Source organism: Podarcis bocagei (genome assembly GCF_964188305.1).
Source record: "Podarcis bocagei genome assembly, chromosome: 10".
Lineage (NCBI taxonomy): Eukaryota > Metazoa > Chordata > Lepidosauria > Squamata > Lacertidae > Podarcis > Podarcis bocagei.
Genome location: NC_138135.1, coordinates 22682547 through 22702629, shown reverse-complemented (window position 1 = coordinate 22702629; position 20083 = coordinate 22682547). Strand labels below are relative to the sequence as shown.

The window sequence follows — 20083 nt, the reverse complement described above, 5'->3', positions numbered from 1 at the left end:
GAGCTTTTGTTTTAAATTGCTTTGGCAGTTTGAATCTAGACGCCCCACCCACTCACCTCCATTGACATTATACGAGCTTACAGAATAGGTGGACCCCAAACAAAGGCCTTGGACGTACCTAGGGATATTGTTGTATGTTTGGAAAGATTACTTCAACCACTCAGATTAAAATTCAAGCAAGTATTCTTTCAAATACACAAAAAACAACCATTGCCAAAATAAGTATGCTTTTAATTGCATTAAGAAACAGAAGCACTGAGTTCATGTAACTTTTTTAATAAAAAACCACAATCAATAAATGACAATGTTATAAAGTATCATCAAATATACCAAATAATACAAAAGGCACTTAAAAATGAATATTAAACATCAGAATAGTTTCTAGGGCATATATTTGGAAGCATACTTGGTTGTATCCCAGAGTGTTGTTCAACTGACAATAAGGCTTTTAGCAGTGGAACGGGGAAGGAAACAATTTCAGAGTGGGTGATCTACCCCCTGATGCACCCACCCTGACATTTGCTCCGGATGGTTGGGGATCTTCCAGAGTAGATTCAGTGGGGCATAAGAGCTGCTGGAGGAGGGGGAAATCATTTTTGTTTCCCTTCGGCTGAAAGAAGCCTTAAAGTCAGCTGAGTAATACAGTTAAGTACAACCCTTAGCTAATATAGCTTACAGAGGATTTGTTTAAATAACTGGCTGGTGAATCCTGATAATATTTTGACTCACAAAGTTTTGGTCAAAATGAATGCAAACTGGGTTTTCAAATACAATTACATTTCAATCGAAGTAGAGATATTCAACAGAGGTATTTGCAACTTTTCCTTTTAAAAAAACACATCTGAAAACCAACAAGCCTCAAATAACAGAAAATTATAAATAAAGTAAAAAGTAACTTTCTGAAAAGTTTGTAAAGTTCAGCAAAACTGGATAGCAGCACACAGTTTCCAGTGCTCCCTGGTGCATACCCAAGGCTTATCTGCTTTTGTTCATGTTTTTAACTATCTCTCCAAAGTTCAGACAAAACAAAATTGCTCTCTCTTAAAAATGCTATGATTGTTACAGATACAGGACAGTTAACAACAATATAACAATATAAGTTAACATCATCACAATGAGGACCATCAAACTGGAAAAAGAAACAAGTATTTATATGGCATGTTACAATTTTATTGATTACGCAGAATCTATTGAACATTGCTTCTGTCCATCAACTGCTCATGGGACACTGTGGAATGACACTTTGGTCTATTCTCATTACGTCTTGATTCTAATGTATTATTCTTTAACACTATCTCTGCTCTTCAGAGAGGGGGGCGAGTTGAAAATATTGTTATTGTTTTCTTAGTTTTTATAGGAAACCGATAAACCAATAAACTATATTTTCATTACATGTCTTTTTAAAAAGAAGGATAAAATCCACTGGCTTCTTTCTGCAATTACAGTGCTATCATCCTCGTTTTTTAGACAAAATGATGGAATTAAACAGTCAGGGGAATATATTAATTGCAAAATGTGATACATTCAATTGTTAAAATTATTTGTAAATTATATCGGTAAACAATTTTTGAATCTTTTCTTGAACACAAAACATCCCAGTGTGTGCAATAATCATTTTTACAGTGCCCACCCCTGTCAGTCACTTTTACTTTATGGCCCAATTCCATCAAATACATACACCATAAAGACATGCCCATGATATTACTCACATTTATGACATTTAGTTTAAGGGAGTGCTATCTAGGCTTTGGCTTCTTTTTTCCAGATGCATTTTCTTGTAGGTCTGAAATGTAGCTTTAGAATCCTTCACAGGCATTCCATCCAATAATTTTATCGCAGTATCAAGAGGAATGCCATCATTAACTGCAGAATAGTGACAAACAATTGCACTGTTAATTTGGAGGATTTATAGAGATAGACAGACTTGCGAAATTCAGCTTTTCCTGCCAAAACTCCAAAGCTATATATAAAAAACAATACTGGGAGTAAGTCCCATTGAATCTGCTAAAACTTAGTTTTGAGCAGGCAAGTATAGAAGTGCATCATTACTATTCAACCATGATATTCAGCTCGCAAATAAGTTTGGTTTAACACGCTATGCTGTGTTAAGGCTTTCCAAGTTCACTCAAGCTTCAAAATACTAGACAAGTCACAACCTTAACAGGCATGTTATTGAGGCAATATAGGTATGCCATTGTATACTGTGCTGTGGCTAGTTCCACCACTATCTTGGAGCTGCCAGGGCAGAGTGGTATTCCCAAGTCAGTAGTTACATCTGTTCTCTGCAATAGACATATATGTTGTCCATAACTAGACCACCTTGGACAATATTAATGTGGAGAGTTGGTTGAAGTCTGGACTTTGGCACATAGGGAAGCTTTTGACACCAACTACTCTTCTGAGAATGAAGGGTCCTCCCTCCATCAAGTGCCTCACTAAGTGCCAAGTCAGTTTCAAGCTAGCATTCAACCTCACAAAATCAAGTTTATTGATTTAGAACAGAAAATCAAAAAGTTACCTTACTTTTTGCTGCCTCCCATTTATTTCATTTGCAAATTTTCTGATGAGGAATTCTGCAGAACTTCTGCACTATTTTGCGATATTCTGGTTGACCCTAATTTTGGCATTATCCTTATATGGATTTTAGAAGTTACCTTGAGTTTCATATTCTTCAGTTTTTCTTCTCTTAACAGGGTTGTAATTTAACCAGTCTTCTCTTTTACTTTTGACAGCTGCAAGTGATAATTGCAAGTTATGAGTAAACAGTCAGTTGTCTGTGAAATGCAGGCTAATATACTTGGGTCAGGGACAACCACAATCACCCCACAGTCAATGTAGTAGAATGATCTGAAGCAACCCATGCATTCATAGATCACAAAATATACAAAGTTGTTCTCTCACAGGCTATTTCTCAACTATTAACTTCCTTTATTTGGAAACCCTCTAGAGCCAAGCACTGGTGAAACACACTGCAAAAAATGCCCGCCTTGTCAATACTCAAGGGAATTTACCTGGAGGCTGTTGCACCTAAAAGCCTGAGCTACATGAAACTTTGGTCTGTTTCAGCAGGGTTTTCAGAATGTTCAAGAAAATAAAGTGACATTTTATCATGCTTGAATGATGTGTAAAAAAGTTTCAAAATATTACATGCAAGTACATAAACTGATACTGAGGGTTTTGAAGGTCAATTTTCAACTGAAACCAAAACTCTTCCAATGTACTGTATTTTTCGCTCCATAAGGCGCACCTAGGTGTTTTTTTTTGGGGGGGGGTCAAGAAAAAAAATTATTCCCCCCCCCCAGGCTCAAAGAGCAAAGAAGCCAAGACAGTGAGCGGGATCCATCCTGCTGGCTGTCTTGGCTTCGTTTTTCGCTGCGGGGCTGCGGCGGGGGAAGCCGGAGCTTCCCCGGACCCCAGAACAGGTACGGGAGCAGCGGTAAGGTTGCGAAGCCTTTGGAGCACAGACTGAGTTCCCGCTGCGCTCCAGAGGCTTCAGGGATAGCCGCCTGAAGCCTCTGGAGCACAGCGGGAACTCACGCTGTGCTCCAAAGGCTTTGGGTTCCTTTTGCTGAAGCCAGGAGTGTCTTGCTCTCCCGGCTTCAGCAAAAGGAACCCAAAGCCTTTAGAGCGCAGTGCGAGGTCCCGCTGTGCTCCAAAGGCTTCAGGCGGCTATCCCTGAAGCCTGGAGAGCAACTCCTCTCGCTCTCCAGGCTTCAGCGAAAGCAACGCATAGCCTCCAGAGCGTGGAGGGAGCGCTCCCTCTGCGCTTTGGAGGCTACGCGTTGATATCGCTGAAGCCAAGGAGCCTGCATTCGCTCCATAAGACGCACACACGGTTCCCTTAATTTTTGGAGGGGGAAAAGTGCATCCTATAGAGCGAAAAATACGGCATGTTGAAATTACTGGACTTAGATGAGATGGTGAATCGAGTGTTTAATCAGAGAAAAATCAGTGTCAACATTTACTAAAGATTGGAAACTTCTTATAGACTTTTTGAATAAAAAAATGAACATATGACATCTGGGTGTGAGTACTGAAGAGAATATTGGTCTATAGAAGGTGGATTGTTCAGTGTTACCTTGGAGTGGATGTGTTGAATAATTATCTATATAGCTAGCAGATGAAGAATGGGATGTTCTTTCTTTATTTCCCCTCCTCCTCCTCCTTCCATTTTTATTTATCCTATGTAACCAGAATGGCACCATCCACACACAATAGGTTTCTCCCAATGTTAGAAGCCAATAAAAACCTTTAGATGAAAAACCTAAGGCAGATCTTTAAAAAGCCCCCTAGATCCTTTTCACATGTAGTATTGGAAAGCCAGGCGTTCTCCCATCTTCTCCACGCAGACTACCTACTACTTGCTCTAGGAAGGCAAAATCCAACTATTCAGTCTAGCTTAGCAGTCTATAGCAGACATCCACAGTAAGGTCACTGTTGTTTCTCTGTCTTCTATGCTTCAGATGCTGGATCTCTTCACCAGTGAACACATCCTTTACATATAATTCTACTCCTCCTCCCTTCCTGTTTGTTCTATTCATTTTGAGCAGGCTATACCCTCCAATTCCTACATTCCAATCATGAGTCTCATCCCACCAGGTTTCAGCAATGCCCACCAGGTCATATTTGCCATCCTGTATTATGAGCTCAAATTCATCTTGCTTGAATCCCTTACTCCGTGCATTAGTATAGAGACAACATAAACCATGATTCATTCCCTCCAGCTGCTTCCTTCTCGTAGTTTCTTGTCCTTTAGCAGATTTCTGGATGCTTAAATGTTAATTAATCATATCATTCATGTTAACCCTAAAAAGAAATGTACTCAAGCTCACCACTGTTACGTATATGCATTTTAATTATCTAAGTTAGCTAAGTACCTCTAAGATTACTTCACTGGTAACTGCTAAGACAGTCTTTGTGAAGCAGTGAGGAACTCTGCTATGCTGTTACTTTCTGTTAATAAAAGTTAAAAGCATTTTGTGTCTCAAGTTCTTTCCTGCCTTGTGGATGAGCTGTGCTTGACTGACAGCTCCTTGACACCAACACGCACACACAAAACACATTTTAAAATGTAAACTTAAGCAGGGGAAATACTAAAACTAATACCAGTCTGCATTTACAACTTCCTATTTAACAGGAGTTTATTATAGATTGGCTTGATCATATCATACTGTACCTGTGATAGGGGTTTTGTCTTTTTCAGGAAGATTCTTTCTATCTAAAAGTTGTTCTTCTGAGACTGATTTTCCAAACAATATCTCTGGGCACATTTTGAACTCAAGCATTTTCGGTTTCTCCACTTCTGGCTGCTGAGAGGATGCGCTGCTGTTCTTTTGATCCTCACACAATGATGAAACACTACTGGATTTCACATGCCATACTGGTTTGGAATGTGAATCTAAGTTTGTCAAACAAATTGTTTTCTGTGCAATCCTTTTGAATGCAACTTGGTTCAAATATTTTTTCTTTTGTTCTCTTTGAAGAGAAATTGGCAGTATACCAGTTCTTCTACTGAAACATGTTTTTTTATCAGAAAGAGATCTCTCAAGTCGCTTGTCTCTATTACGAGTATCTAGCACACCCTCTTTAACCGAGAAGGGAGCTTTAAGTATATTGGAAGCGTGGCTCATGTGTTTTGGTGATGCATCTAAATGACTTCTGTAATTGCCTACATTTTTCTTCTCTTTCGAATACGCAAATTTTTCCAAATTTATCTTCAGACTTTTCCTTTGAATATTTTCTTCATTGTGTTCAATATGCTCAGTCCTACTTGGTTCATTGTTTATCCTCATGTGCCCCAAATTTTTTTTGTATCCGTAGTTTTTCTCAAAATCTAATTTCTTCCTTATATTTAAATGTTCTGGTGAAAGCATGGTAGATTTATGTTGAGGGCTCTTAATTTTAATACTGTTTATATTTGGGGACTTTATGGCATCATTTTGCTGGTTTACCAAAGCCTTATGCTTTTTTCCTATTGCCATTTTTCTCTTCAAACCCTTACTCAAAGTTGGTCCCTTAATAATGCGTGTTTCATTGGAGTCCCGTTTAATTTTATATCTTTCTTGGTATGTGTTGCGCTTTATTTCTATTCTCCTTCGATGATCTGTCTTTGATCTTACAACAAGTTTTTCTTTTGATGTTCTCTGTTTAACTGAGGTTTCAATCTTGGAGAGAGTTCTAGCAGCAACCACTTTTAAATCTTTTGTGCTTGAAGGACACTGTGTTTTATCTGCAGAGACATTATCTCTTTCACGTGTGTGGTTCTGTATTTTAATTTCAACTGTTTCAGTTATCAAAGTAGGAGAAGATGTATGGAGTGGCAATTCTTCCATTTCCTGCTTGACAGGTATATTAAGTTCTTGAGAGCCTAGTTTTTCTAGAGATGAAAGTGGAATTTCAGGATCTATTTTTGATTCATTTTCTTGAATACCAGTTTTTGCATCAGCTTCTGGTTTGACTTTAGATATAGTTTTAGACTGTGGACAAATGTCCACCTTCTGCTTTGAGGCAACTTTTTCAGGCAGTATGCACTTACACGGCTCCACTCCCATTGTTAAAGCTAGCCAACCCTGGAGGCAGCAATATTTATGCTTACTGGGTTTTGCAGCTGTTGTTTCTGCTGAGATATTTTGGCTGTCATAAGGTACAGCTTGATCAGTTTGACTATGCCTTTTATTCTCTTCCATCAAGTCATCTTTAAATTCTGTTGAAAACTGGTCAACTTCACAGTTTTTGGGTATGTTAGAGGAAGATTGACTACGTTCAGGAAACATTTCTTTCATCTGTTCAGAAGTTAATATTGTTATTTGTATTTGTGAGGGAGTTTCCACAGAACTTTGAGGCTTTTCTTCATCTTCTTTCTCACTTAGTTTAGTCACAAAATCGTTATTCTCTGGGGGTTTTAAAGCCTTTGGAAAACTGATTCCATAAGGAAATTCTTTCAAGAGTTCAGTCAGCTGATCGTTTAGTACTATTTTAGGATCTTCAGTGTCGATTCCAGAATCTGGTTGATTTTCTTCACACAGCGCATTTTTTGTGGCATCCTCTTTTGCAGTAGCGTTCGTTCCATCTGCAATACTACTGCTGAATATGTTTCCCTTATTTACAGGTAAAACCTCATTATCACTGCTGAAGTCTGCACTATGAATACAATCATAGAGTGTATCCTGCTTAAGTTTCTCTCCTGAAAGAGTTGTACTTTGGGGCATGGAACTGCTTTTTCCTTCCTCAGAATCAATGACATTCCCCTCATTTGAAGCTTTCCCACTTTGAGGAATCTCTAAATTCGACAATTCGTCTAACAGCTTTTCTGTAGTGGCATCTGATAAGCGGTCTTGGGATGGCAAAAAGGTATCTCCTTCTGAGGCACTCGTGATAATTTCAGATTCACTTTTCAAAAGGCCAGAATGCTGCTCACTATGATGGAAATACGGCATATATTTTTCTGAAGTGTCATTTTCCTTACTAGACTTCAAAGGGCTACTATTAAAAATACATGCTATTTGTGAATTGTAAAACTCATCACCTTGTACAAGAGTACACACACTGGATATCTCGAACACAGTGTCATTCAGCACTTCAACAGCATCTCCTGGTTCTTGCAAATCTGAACTACTTTTGTAAGATTTTACATCTTTCTGAGGAACTTGATGAATTAAGCAATCCTTGTTCTTTTCAGCTTTCACTATCAAGTTTTCTTCACTGGATTTGGTGGTTTTTTCATGCATATCTATATCTTCTTTCTTAATAGTAATACCTGTGTTTGAAGATGAACGAAGAGTTCCTCCTGCACCTTCATCAGCAGCTGGTACTAAGGAACTAAGCTCTTGTAAACTACATACACTGTTTTCTTCAATAATTGGATACATTTCTTCCAACAGAGATGAATGAGTTTTTTTCTGCACTTCATGTTGAATACTCTCTTTTGACATTATCAATGGAGTGACAATGGCAACTTGAAGTTCAGAACCCTTCAGTAAATTGGAATTTACGGCATCAAGTTTTTTTCCAAGAGAGGAAGATGCAGAAGACGCAGTTGTTTCATTTGATCCAACTGGAACTTTAGTTTGGTCTTTCTGAGTTAATGCACTGGGAAGATTTTCCAAAATCTGCTGTGTTTTTCCCCCATCTAATCCAACTTCTGATAAGGACAAAGACACAGTTGAATCTTTATTTTTACCTAAGTGTTTCAAAGTTTCTCGCAAATTTTTGGTCCATAAAGCAAGACCTTTTTTTACTACCTCCCAACTAACGTCTGTCATTATAGAAGGATTTCCAGTAACTGAGGACTTCTGCATTATGCCTGCTTCTTGAACAGTTGCTTCCTGAAGAGAAGCTGAATTATATGTATCACAAATATTTTCATTGCTCCCAGCTACAGTTTTTCTTTCAATTTTTTGCAGACAAGTGTTACTCTGCTCAATGCACTCTCTTTCTTCTTTTTTTGATAAGGATAATCCATTTGAGCCAGGTGGGTTCTGATTTGAACTCGGAACATTGTCAGTAAAGTACTGGCCAGGGATTTCCATTTTACTCTTACACCAACTCCCCAAGTGATCGATGGCAGATCTTGTAGTCAGTTCATAACCATTACCATTTTTTGTGCATGTCAAAGGCACTTGGGTAGAATCCATTGTAATATTTGATCTCAGTCTAGAAGCATCATCAATATTATTCACACGAGTTTCAGATACATCACTGCTAGAAGGCATAGGAGCACTAGATGAATGATCTTTGATGGCCAAATGATGGGACCCTCCTTTTCCAACATAATCATTAAATAACATATTTTCATCAGTAGTACCTTTAAGCATATGCCTTAGAATTGGCTCTAAGTGATTATTGGTTTTCAGTGATAAAGGAGCATATTTGACTTCACCAGAACTGTAGGACATAGGAGGAAGTGATTGAGTGGTATCATGTGGAAGAAGCTGAATTGCTTGATTGGAATCCTTTGGCAGCGGTAAAGACGGATTGAGATTGGTATTATAAGAAGGAAGTGAGGTGGCAGCATTTTGACTCTGAACAGCATTTTGATTGTGAACAGAAGTGTCAGCAGCCTGGCCATTCTGTACTGAAGATAGGTACATTTTATATCTCATTTTCAAGTCCTTATCTATTATTGACACTGCCTTCTTCAATTCATGCAGTTTTTTCCCATCCAGTGCTAGTCTCTCTCTTGTTATTTTATCCTTCAAGTTCTCAGGAAAATGTCTTGAGCCATTAGCTAGATTCTTTTCTTGTTCCAAAGTCCTACCCGTTTGTGGTGTTAAAGCGGCATCAGAAGGAACTGTTCCAACAACTCGCACACTGTTACAAAGGCTTGCTCCAACTTCAACTGATGACTTGGCCAGTTCATTAGGAAGCTGATTTGCAGTCCTATATCCACTTACACTATATGGAGTGTTGCCTACTGCATTGGTTTCTTGGGTGAATGGTACAGATTGATGTTTTTCACTAAGCTGAGCTGAATACAGATTACTACTTTGATCCAACCTAGGACTGTGATAGTTCTGTACATTTTCATGGGATATATTTGCAACTGCCTGTCGAAGTACAAACTGTCCATAGTTTTTTTGTGCAGGAGGAACTGGGTATGGTGGTAGATTTCGATCTTGAGGGAAGGTCTGTGCTGCATTCTTAGAATTATGATGAGCTGGTACTACATACTGTATAGGACTTACAGTATTAGGGGCATAGTATTGTGAATGCAAAGCTGCTTTCAGGCTTGAACTTGGGCCATTGATTTGGTTTTGAGTATTTTGCTGTAATGGGAAAACAAGGCATGAAAGGTTCTGCTGAGAATTTGAGTACTGACTTGATGCCTGGTTAAAAGGCACTGTAGTATCTATTTGGGAGGTAGCAGGTCCATTAACATGATAGTAGCGCATCGGCGTTGGCAGTCCTGTATTACTTTGGCTCTTTTGCCAATATACTGAAGTAGTCATAGAAGTAGAATGATTCTGTAATGGTCGATTATTGTAGCTATCCAAGGCAATAGGCACATTAACTGTTTTCTGAGGTATATTTTGCATAGGATTTTCAGTACTACCTTGTACGCCTACAGGGGAGGAAATATGCACATTCTTTGTCAAACTTGAATTCTGAGTCATGCCAGCAGCCATCTGGACATTCTCAGAGGAAACATGTCCAAGTGAATTGGGATGTAGCGTAAGAACAAGGTGGGCTGGCTGAACGTCATTATGTACAGATGTTTTAGGCAGAATAGGACGTAAAGTATTGGAGCCTCCAGGATTTTGAAAAGGCAAGTTATTTGCAAGGGTATTCATTCTATTAGAGAGTATTTTTATGGTTTGATCATTTCCAGAGTAAGTTCCAGAATTTTGAACAGATGCATTTGCTTGAAAAGCTACTGCAGTAAATTGTTGTGACTGATGTTGTTCCTGAATTTGAACACTGTTTGTCTGAAAGTTGGAGGTCAGGGTAGATCTTGTGCTCCAATCCATTGTGCTGATAGTTCTTTTCTTTTCAGGAATCTGACAAGTGAGGGAGAAAATAAAAGATTTTAAACAAATATACTTTCATGTATGCAGTAATATTTAAAAAGTAGGAACTGCAGAATAATTCCCTGTGGGTTGGGCTGACAACACACCAATAAAAAAAGTTCACTGTTAAGTTCAGGGAGGAAATACATAAAGGTAGTTTTGTGAATTCTCAGACATATAGCAATCCTATGCACATGTATGTGGGAGCAAGTAACAAATTTACTTCCAAATAAACCAGCACAGGAACAGGCTGCCAATAATAATAATTCAGTGCAAGGAGATAATGCAAAGCTAGGGACAACAAGACAACAGCACAGCACTATCATGCCTTTAATATGTGGAACTGGCTGTTCTGTAAACAGCTGGCTTGGGGACAATTCCAGTTGGGAATGCAGCAGGGCTAGGGGTTAAAGTCCTCCCCCCCATACACCATGGTCTCAGTCAAGATCAGGTTAACTAGGCAAGGGGTAACTGGTGTGACTATTCAACTAAGGCTGGGCAATACCTGGTTTTCAACATATTAGTAGCTAAATGCCACAACATGCTAATGTATCACAATGCATGGGATTTATCTCAGCTGCTTCTTCCCACCTCAGGGAAGGAAGAAGCAATCAAGATACACTGACCAGCCCTAAATGGTGAGCAAGCCCTGGTGTCTCTCAGTCTCACATACAAGTAAGAGGAGTGTGCGGGCTTTGTTGAACCACTCCGCTCAGCTGGGAAGGAGCCTCCCACTGCTAGCCGAGTTAGTGAGTCAGAGGTAGAGCTTCATTAAAGTGCTCTGCTGAGGCGCAGGCGGCCACGCACCCCTCAGTGTAGAGCAGCGTAGAACAATTTAAAGAAGCCCCCTACCACCGTTTGAGGGCCAGAGAACAATAGCAGCTTCACCTAATGGTATGCCGCAAGTGAAATCAGCGCTGCTCCCAAGTCCCTCCGCCGCCAGGTGAAGGTGTCATCGTACTCTGGCCCTCAAACTGGTCCTGGTAGATGTGTTGATACATTGCCCAAGCTTACCACCAACCCCCCAGCTCAACTTTCTGGTCACTAAAGGCAGGTGGGTGGGACAGACATGGTCTGCCGAGAGAGCTGCTTCCCAGCCCCTCTCAACCGCACCCTTCCCACTTTACCCGATTTCAAGTATACACACAGGATCTGGAAACATAAGTCCAGCATAAGTGGGGGGGGGGGCAATGATGACAGCTGCATTAAAAACAGGTTGTGTATGTTTCTGCTTCATAAACTCATGGAAGCTGTGATTAGCCATGACAGGCCACTGTAATGCAGCACATTAAAATATACATATCCCCTAGTTTCTATGATCTGCAAAAAATGAACAGCAACTGAATTAAGTAACAAATCAATACTTACGACTGGTTATTTCTGAATTTATCCAAGTTTATTTAATCTTCAGTAGTATCAGTATTCTCATAAGGTTTCTGAAAAACAAACAAAAATAATGCATGGTTCCCATACATCTATACTTTTTCAATACATACGGAATTGCTACACAGAAAGATAATACAGACGATATTCAAAGAGAAGTGACAAATTTTGGTTAAGATTGACCTGCGACTTAAAAGCATAACATCCCTCAATACACAAGTATCCTTCACAAAAAGATGCACGAAAATATCTTAAGGGACGGGGGTGGGGGGGAGAAAACAAAGGTTTAAAATTAGCTTAGGTCACAGTGCCCAAAATAAGGAAATGTAAAGTTAGCCACTTTTGCTCTAGCAGCAAACATTAGCTCTAGTACAACATGAGACAATAAAATAATTAAAATCTCTACAAAACTGAAAGGATATCTATTTAATTGTGCTAAGAAACTGAGGGGAAAGGATTGCATTTTTTTTTTAAATGACTTATAAGATTGGTTGCTGATTAGTTACTGGTTATTATATATACACTAGTGGCCAAAATTGTGTAAACCCTTTGGAAAAAGTATTTCAGAGGCTTGATGGTTCATAACACCACTTTTTTGGGGTAATACTATAAAATTACATCAATAGAAAGATAATTTTATGAAGAATGTAATGCAATAACATTTATGAAGGATTATTTATTACAATACCAGTCAAAGAAGAAATGTGAAACACAGAAAAAATGATGTATACTAAGATTCTCAGAGTGTCAGTTAATACTTAGTTGGGTAACCTTTAGCTTTAATTACGACCTAACAACACCTTCCCATGGAATGAACCAATTTTTTTAGTTCTGCAGCTGTAATATTGTGAAACCAAGATTGAATTATTGTCTCTATTAATTTGGTTTTATTGCTGCATAGCTTCTGACATAACCAGTTTTTTTAGTTGGATCCATTCCATAGATTTTTAATTGGGTTAGGGTCTGGGCTATGTATATTTGGGCATTTACATTCCCATTAATGATGCAATTCTGCCCACACATTTTGTTGTCATACAACTCCAGATCATAACACTAACTAGGTGTTTCATGTTAGGTGTAGTACAAGTAGGATGTAAATCTCCGATTCTTCTCCTCACATATTTCATGCCATCACTACCAAGCAAGGAGATTTGGGTCTCATCACTCAAAGTAACTGTCCCATTGTTCCGCTGTTCAATTAACATGGGTTTTAGCCCAGTTTAATCTTTTCAAACAGAGGTATCAATGGCTTTTTCCTTGGAATTTAGACCATATTCCTGCAGTCTGCGCCAAATAGTCCTTGCAGTCAACTTCACATTACACTGCGCCATGTCATCTTGAATACATCCAGATGATTTTCTTCTGTTACGTAGGCAGTCTCTTAATTCTTCTATCATCACTTGCTGTTGTGCACCTCTTCTTGCCTTTATGAGTCTGATTTTCTAGTAACAGTCTCCTTAGGTAAAGGTAAAAGGACCCCTGACCATTAGGTCCAGTCGTGACTGACTCTGGGGTTGAGGCGCTCATCTCACTTTATTGGCCGAGGGAGCCGGCGTATAGCTTCCAGGTCATGTGGCCAGCATGACTAAGCCACTTCTGGCGAACCAGAGCAGCACACGGAAACGCTGTTTACCTTCCCGCTGGAGCGGTACCTATTTATCTACTTGAACTTTGACGTGCTTTTGAACTGCTAGGTTGGCAGAAGCAGGGACCGAGCAACGGGAGCTCACCCCGTCATGGGATTCGAACCGCCGATCTTCTCATCGACAAGTCCTAGGCTCTGTGGTTTAACCCACAGCACCACCTGTGTCCGAGTCTCCTTACACCTCTTCAAAATTTAGAAATGCCACCTTTGGTTTAGTTTCCACCAATTTTTCTTCTAATTTCTTCATAATTGTAGCCTTGTTCACTTAATAGTACTATTTTACATTGCTTTCTGGGTCACCAGTCCTCTTTGCACCATTTCTTTAATTTTATAATATTTTTTTTTATACCCCGCCCATCTGGCTGGCTTTCCCCAGCCACTCTGGGCGGCCTCCAACAGAATAAAAACACAGTAAGAGACCAAACATTAAAAACTTCCTTAAAATGGCTGCTTCAGGTGTCTTCTAAAAGTCAGGCAGCTGTTTGTTTATTTTTTTGACATCTGGTGGGAGGGCATTTATTACAAGCTTACTAAATGAAAGGGGAAAAAACCTCAACCAACTAGATAGCAATCATATAACATGCTGACAAACATCCTCCTCTCAGCTCCAGTACATAACATCGATAGCTGAATCCTACTGTGACCTGATTGGATCATTGCCATAACAAGATGACACCTGATTGGCTCTTTAAAAACTCATGCTCATTCACTACTTTCAAATGAAGGAAAGCCACTGCATATCAACCTAAGCAAGCTGTGCTTCCTTTGTCTAGCTATTTGGCCAAAACTTTAGATAGAATACAGATAATTAAACAAACTGTTGCATTACATTCTCCATTAAATTATATTTCCACTGATAACTGCAACCTTAATATTTCAGTGTTGATTAGGGCTGGGCAATATCTGGTTGTTCAACACTGAACGAGCTAAACATTGAGATTTCGATATATCACAGTATCTGAAATAAGGCTGAAGCTATGTAGAGGCAAACAAGGCAATATCCTGGCAACAGCTACTACGTATGAGTCTAACTCTGTAAAACTGATAATTTTTTACTTACAGTTAACATATTGTTACAACGGTTATAGTACTATTGTACCAATAATGTTTAAATTAGCACAATTTCTCTAAAATTAATCAGTAGCATACCGTATTTTTCGCCCTATAAGACGCACTTTTTCCCCTCCAAAAATGAAGGGGAAATGTGTGTGCGTCCTATGGGGCGAATGCACCGACCTCTCTTGTTCTCCAGGCTTCAGGAAGCTATCCGCTAGCCGTGGGAGACCCAGCTCTCCCAGGGCTAGCGGAGACCTTGCCGGCACCCAGAAGCTTGGGGCGCACTGAGCTCCGCACACCCCAAGCTTCGGGATTAGCGCAGTACTCCGCTAGCCCTGGGAGAGCCGCAGGGCTCTCCCACGGCTAGCAGAGACCTTGCCGGCACCCAAAAGCTTGGGGCGCGCTGAGCTCCGCACGCCCCAAACTTCAGGATTAGCACAGCGGTCCGCTAGCTGTGGGAGAGCCGTGCGAAGTCGTGCGGCTCTCCCACGGCTAGCGGAGACCTTGCCAGCACTCAGAAGCTTGGGGCGCGCTGAGCTCCGCACGCCCCAAGCTTCGGGCTTAGCACAGTGCACCTGGGGGGGAAATAAAAAATTTTCCCCTTTATTTCCCCCCAAAAAAACTAGGTGCGTCCTATGGGCCGGTGCGTCCTATGGGGCGAAAAATACGGTAGATATCAAAAGGTAAGAGAATGTCCCCTAAAAAATTAAAGTCAGTGTAACACTTTAAGATATGCAAATATAAATCACTATTGAATCTGATTGTTAATTTTCTTTTCTAAACCAAGCCAAAAAAGAATGGTACAGATACATTTTAACAGAAAATATAAACAAAAATTATATTTTTATTGCCAGAAAAATTTGCATTTCTTTTATAAACCAAGCCAAATCAGAAAGAACAGATAAAATTTTACAGAACAAAAATTATTAAATTAAATTTCTGTTTTTTTCAAGGGTAATTTGCATTTTGGCAATCTCTGGCAATAGAGATGCCTTTTGTATTTGAAGAACATTGCCAGCTATGCTGAACACACTTTCCCTCCCCCTTTTATTCTGAAGCAACTTACAAGCCAAGCATGGTACTGGGGGGGGGGGGGAGGAAGAGTTCCTTCCAACTTGCAGCAGGGTAGTGCCACAGAGGAGCTCCTCTCTGGCTTCACAAAACCAAGCACACCAACAAGGGAGGGGAGAGATAGAATATCACACATACACACGGGAGGAGGGAGGGGGAGAGAGGGAGAGGGAGGGAGAGAGAGAGAGAGAGAGAGAGAGAGAGAGAGAGAGAGAGAGAGAAGCAGGGGAGGAGAATAGGGGCTGGATCACCAGAGCAAGGAAGGAAGCAACTTAGAACTGGAATGGAAAGTTAACAGAGAGGAGAGGCTGGGGACAGTTTTAGAAACTGGGATAGCAAAGCTAGTAGCCAAAGCGATTTCTTGCCGTTGTGGGAGGCAGGGAACTGAGGTGGAGTTGGCAAGAGCTGCACACACAGAAGGAAGTTGGCTTCCCTGTTTTTCCAATATTGTGCTTTTTGTATACCACACACACATTTGCGATAAATTGCAATGTCAACATTTATCACGATTTGATGTAAAACCCAGTATCAAACGATATATCGATTTATAGCACAGTCCTAGTGTTGCTTTGCAGTGAAAACTAGTCAGGGCTTTAGTTTTAGTTTATTTAGTTGCCTTTTAAAAGAGCTGTAAAATGGCAAGGTGCTGCAAACAAAAAGAAAATACTTGTTTTGGAAGTACAACTTCAGCGGGGGAAACACTGTTTCCCTACACACACAAAAGGCTACAGCACCCAACAAAGAGCCAATATTGGGTCCTAAGGGTGATGGACATTCCCCAATTTTATTTTCTGTATATCTGATTGTCATCACCAGGAGATGGCACAAACTGTTTTGCAGACTTTATTCTCCAAACAGATAGCATACCAAAGAGTCAAACAGCAGGCCCAGGAGTTTGTGTTCCCTCAGGGAGGCCAAGCCAGCAAAATACTCATAGCAACTGGGGGGTGGGGGGAAATCTGGCAAACCAGCCAACCAAGTGACGTGTTCATGTTCAACACGGCTCAATTAAAAACAGCTGCTCTGCTGAACAATCAATTCATGATATCCCTTTTTTTCTTAGATGAAATTTCTAGATGCTAGAATTTCATCTTAAGTAGGCCACAAATACAGTATATTTACTATAACATGCCCGTATCTCAATACTAAAACCAGTTCTACACAGAAATAGTAACAGCATAAAGAAGTTATAAAATCACAATACCAAATAAAACAGAGATTAAAATAGCTCTAATCCTCATGATCCACATTGTTCATCTAGAACCTATCAGCATCAAGTTAGAGAATAGGGAACATACATCACACAGGAATAAAACATTAAATAACTTAAGCAACTGTTATCAAAATCAAAATCCTGGAGTGTAAGGCTCCACCTTAAAAGCTTTGGAGTTTCTTCACTATCTAGCCAACACCAGATTTAACTTGTGGCATTAAGCCAATAATATCCCAGAGGAAACAGACTGTTTTCACAGGACTAAACAAACAAACAAATATCCTACCAATTCACAAACTTCATCAGGTTGATTTACATTTCTACTGAAAGACCATTAACTGACTAGGTTATTTACAGAAAGTTAACTCTTCAGGGTCAGAACACAGCTCTTTTTGCTGCTAAACCAAATATTGTCTAAAGGCGAGATCACTGCCTATCACGCAAGATGTAAAAGCATCATCTTCATGTATCAAAACAGGTAAGGACCCTTTAAAATATTTATATTCAGAATCCACCAGAGCCAGATTAGTTTTTATAAATCTTGCAACTGAAAATCGCCACTTGGTCACAAGCGGGTGTTCCTGTGTCGCAAAAAAACAAACATGACTAGGACTGAGCTGAAGATACACAAGTAGAAAATAGATTATATTTATTTCAAAGTCAATTCAGAGTTTTTCACTTTTATCCACTGAATTTCCCAGTACTGTACTGTTTTAAGAATATGTATTCTTAAAACAGAATACATATATACATATATACATATAAATAATTACTCAAGGGGAATTTGTTCTGGTACAGCAAAAGTCAGCTAAAGATAATCTTTGAAAAACAGCAAGATTCAATCCTGGCCTGATTTTTAAAAATACATATTTAGCTTTTTACCAAAAAAAAGTGTAGTAACGGACTTTGCTTTGGATTCAGATAATATTTTACCATTGGGAAATAGCACCTTGTGAAGATCACCCAGTCACATCTGTGAGGGAGGAATAAAATCAAGTCTCCAGAGTAACAGCACTACCAACTCAACACAAGCTAGGAAATTTCAGAGTTTCTTTTATGTGGGGGCTTTGAGAAGAAGGGATATCAGAGCCCTAGCAGTGCAGTCACACGGTTACAGAACCCTAAAAAGGAGATAAGGGGGTCGGAGAGAAACTAACTCTGCTTATCTCCCCCCATCACTATAACAAAATATGAAACAATCTCTCTCTTCCCCCCCCCCCCCGCTCAGAGATCAACAACTTACCTCTGACCAGGCGGGAAACAAGTCCTCTCTCCACACTTTATGGACTCTTTAAATGGAAAAAGTAGATGGTGCGGTGGGTGGGGGCGCGTCGGGACGGGACAACGGAATATAAAAATGCATCTAATGACAAAATAAACGTGACACTTACGGCGGGCCCATTTATCCTCGCCAAGTGTGGAGCCGTTTCGACATCGTTTCCCTTCCACGGGGCGGCAGCAGCCCTCGGGATCTTCGCGCGAAACGGATATTCACGCCTCGCAAAGCAGCACCTCCTCGGCCAGGTTTGCGATGCCCGGAATCGAGTCTCTCTCTCTCTCTCTCTCTCTGCTGTTCGAGGGAGGCGGTCGTAGTGGGGAGCAGGAAAAGAGAAAGGGAGAAAGCCATTAGGATTCGGTGAGGAGAGAAACGCGGAGGGGAAACCGAAAGCTAAGTGAGCGCTCGCCTTCGCCCGACCAGCGCGCGCGCGCAATTCTCGCCTCAGACGCCGGGAGGCTTGGGAAATAATCCACAGCGGCGCGAGAGAAGAGGAGGATACCTCAGCGCCGCAGACGCAGCCGCCAACCCCCTCTGCAATTAGCTGCGTTAATTGGGGCGGCGTTTTTTATTCCCCCCCCCCTCTTCCCGCTCGCCATTTTGAACCCACTCACGTCCTTTCCCTCCCAAGCCTTCCCCCCCCCCCCGTACCCGTTTTGTCTCTACGCCGCCCGCGAGATAGCGATCCTCCGCCGTGGCCAAAGAGGAAGAGAGAGAGAGAGGCAGGCGACGCCCCGATGGGCCTCAGGCGACAACTCTCCGGGAAGCAGCGGAAGCGACTCTCCAGAAGCGCTGTCCGCCCCTCGCTCTCGAAGCAGGAGGCGAGAAGAAGACTCCCCAAAGTGCCAGCTTTTAAAAGCCGAATAAGCCTCGCCGCCGGGCAAAACCGAGTCGGGAGTTGGAGAAGAGGAGAGTCTGAGCAGCGCTCTCTAGCCGCTCCCTTTCTGAAAAGCCGCTGACACATTTACCTCAGCTCTGAATGAGGAAGATCGACCAGCCGCTTCTCTCCCCTCCCCAAATCCACCTGGCCCCGCCCACGATGGTGCGGGGGGGGGGCAGGATCAAGTCGCCTTCGCTGAGGAGGCAAAAGATTCCTGGAGTTTGCAGGCGGTTCTTGGGTCGGCGTCGACCTCTGTAGGCGAGGAACTGCAACCGCCGCGCTCCCTGCGGTTGTGAGACCTAAAAACGACCTCATGGTATAATTGAATACAGTGGTACCTCGGGTTAAATATTTAATTCGTTCTGGAGGTTCGTACTTAACCTGAAACTGTTCTTAACCTGAAGCACCACTTTAGCTAATGGGGCCTCCTGCTGCTGCCGCGCCGGCGGAGCACGATTTCTGTTAGAATCATAGAGTTGGAAGAGACCACAAGGGCCATCGAGTCCAACCCCCTGCCAAGCATCAGGATGTTCTCATCCTGAAGCAAAGTTCTTAACCTGAAGCACTATTTCTGGGTTAGCGGAGTCTGTAACCTGAAGCGTATGTAACCACTGTATATGTTTAGTATGTGAGGACTAAAAAGAGATCTCATGGTATAATTGAAGATAATTTCAGTACGGTATGAATGCAGATATGTCTGAAGTGTGAGCAGAACCAGATGCTACGTGACTCTGAAGACAAAAGATAAAGAAATTATTGAATCACAGATAAAGAACTATTGAGCCAGTGTATGGACTGGGCAAAAAAGGAGATAAGCAGCCAGGATATTCTGGTAAATTGTGGGTTGAACGAGGTAACGGTTAGGTGAATTTGTACCAGGCTAGCTGAATGATTTGGACGCGGGTGGCGTTGTGGGTTAAACCACAGAGCCTAGGACTTGCCAATCAGAAGGTTGGCAGTTCGAATCCCTGCGATGGGGTGAGCTCCCGTTGCTCGGTCCCTGCTCCTGCCAACCTAGCAGTTCGAAAGCACGTCAAAGTGCAAGTAGATAAAT

At 41.1% G+C, this 20083-nt stretch overlaps 1 protein-coding gene across 3 annotated transcripts; it reads right to left on the bottom strand.

The window, feature by feature from the left end:
• Positions 1-210: 210 nt before the first annotated feature.
• RESF1 (retroelement silencing factor 1) lies at positions 211-18397 on the bottom strand. Of its 3 annotated transcripts, none has more exons than XM_081211986.1 (5): positions 18265-18397; positions 11874-11941; positions 5177-10496; positions 2655-2732; positions 211-1863 (listed from the first exon to the last, which is right to left on the bottom strand). In XM_081211986.1, the coding sequence occupies exons 3-5, from the start codon at positions 10464-10466 to the stop codon at positions 1721-1723; spliced, it is 5511 nt and encodes a 1836-aa protein (XP_081068112.1). In that variant the 5' UTR covers positions 10467-10496; positions 11874-11941; positions 18265-18397; the 3' UTR covers positions 211-1720. The 3 variants fall into 3 exon arrangements, 2 of the variants coding, with proteins under 2 accessions (XP_081068112.1, XP_081068113.1); XM_081211987.1 differs by lacking the exon at positions 18265-18397 and adding an exon at positions 18117-18247; XR_014012703.1 differs by having other exon boundaries at positions 1725-1863; positions 2519-2732.
• Positions 18398-20083: the final 1686 nt, after the last annotated feature.

Excerpts from the sequence above, each read along its gene's own strand:
- RESF1 (XM_081211986.1), bottom strand. The coding sequence starts at position 10,466 with ATGGATTGGAGCACAAGATCTACCCTGACCTCCAACTTTCAGACAAAC. Across the intron at positions 2,733-5,176 it reads AGACAAAACCCCTATCACAG|CTGTCAAAAGTAAAAGAGAA; the intron begins GTACAGTATGAT and ends TATCACTTGCAG. Across the intron at positions 1,864-2,654 it reads TGAAGAATATGAAACTCAAG|TTAATGATGGCATTCCTCTT; the intron begins GTAACTTCTAAA and ends ACTATTCTGCAG.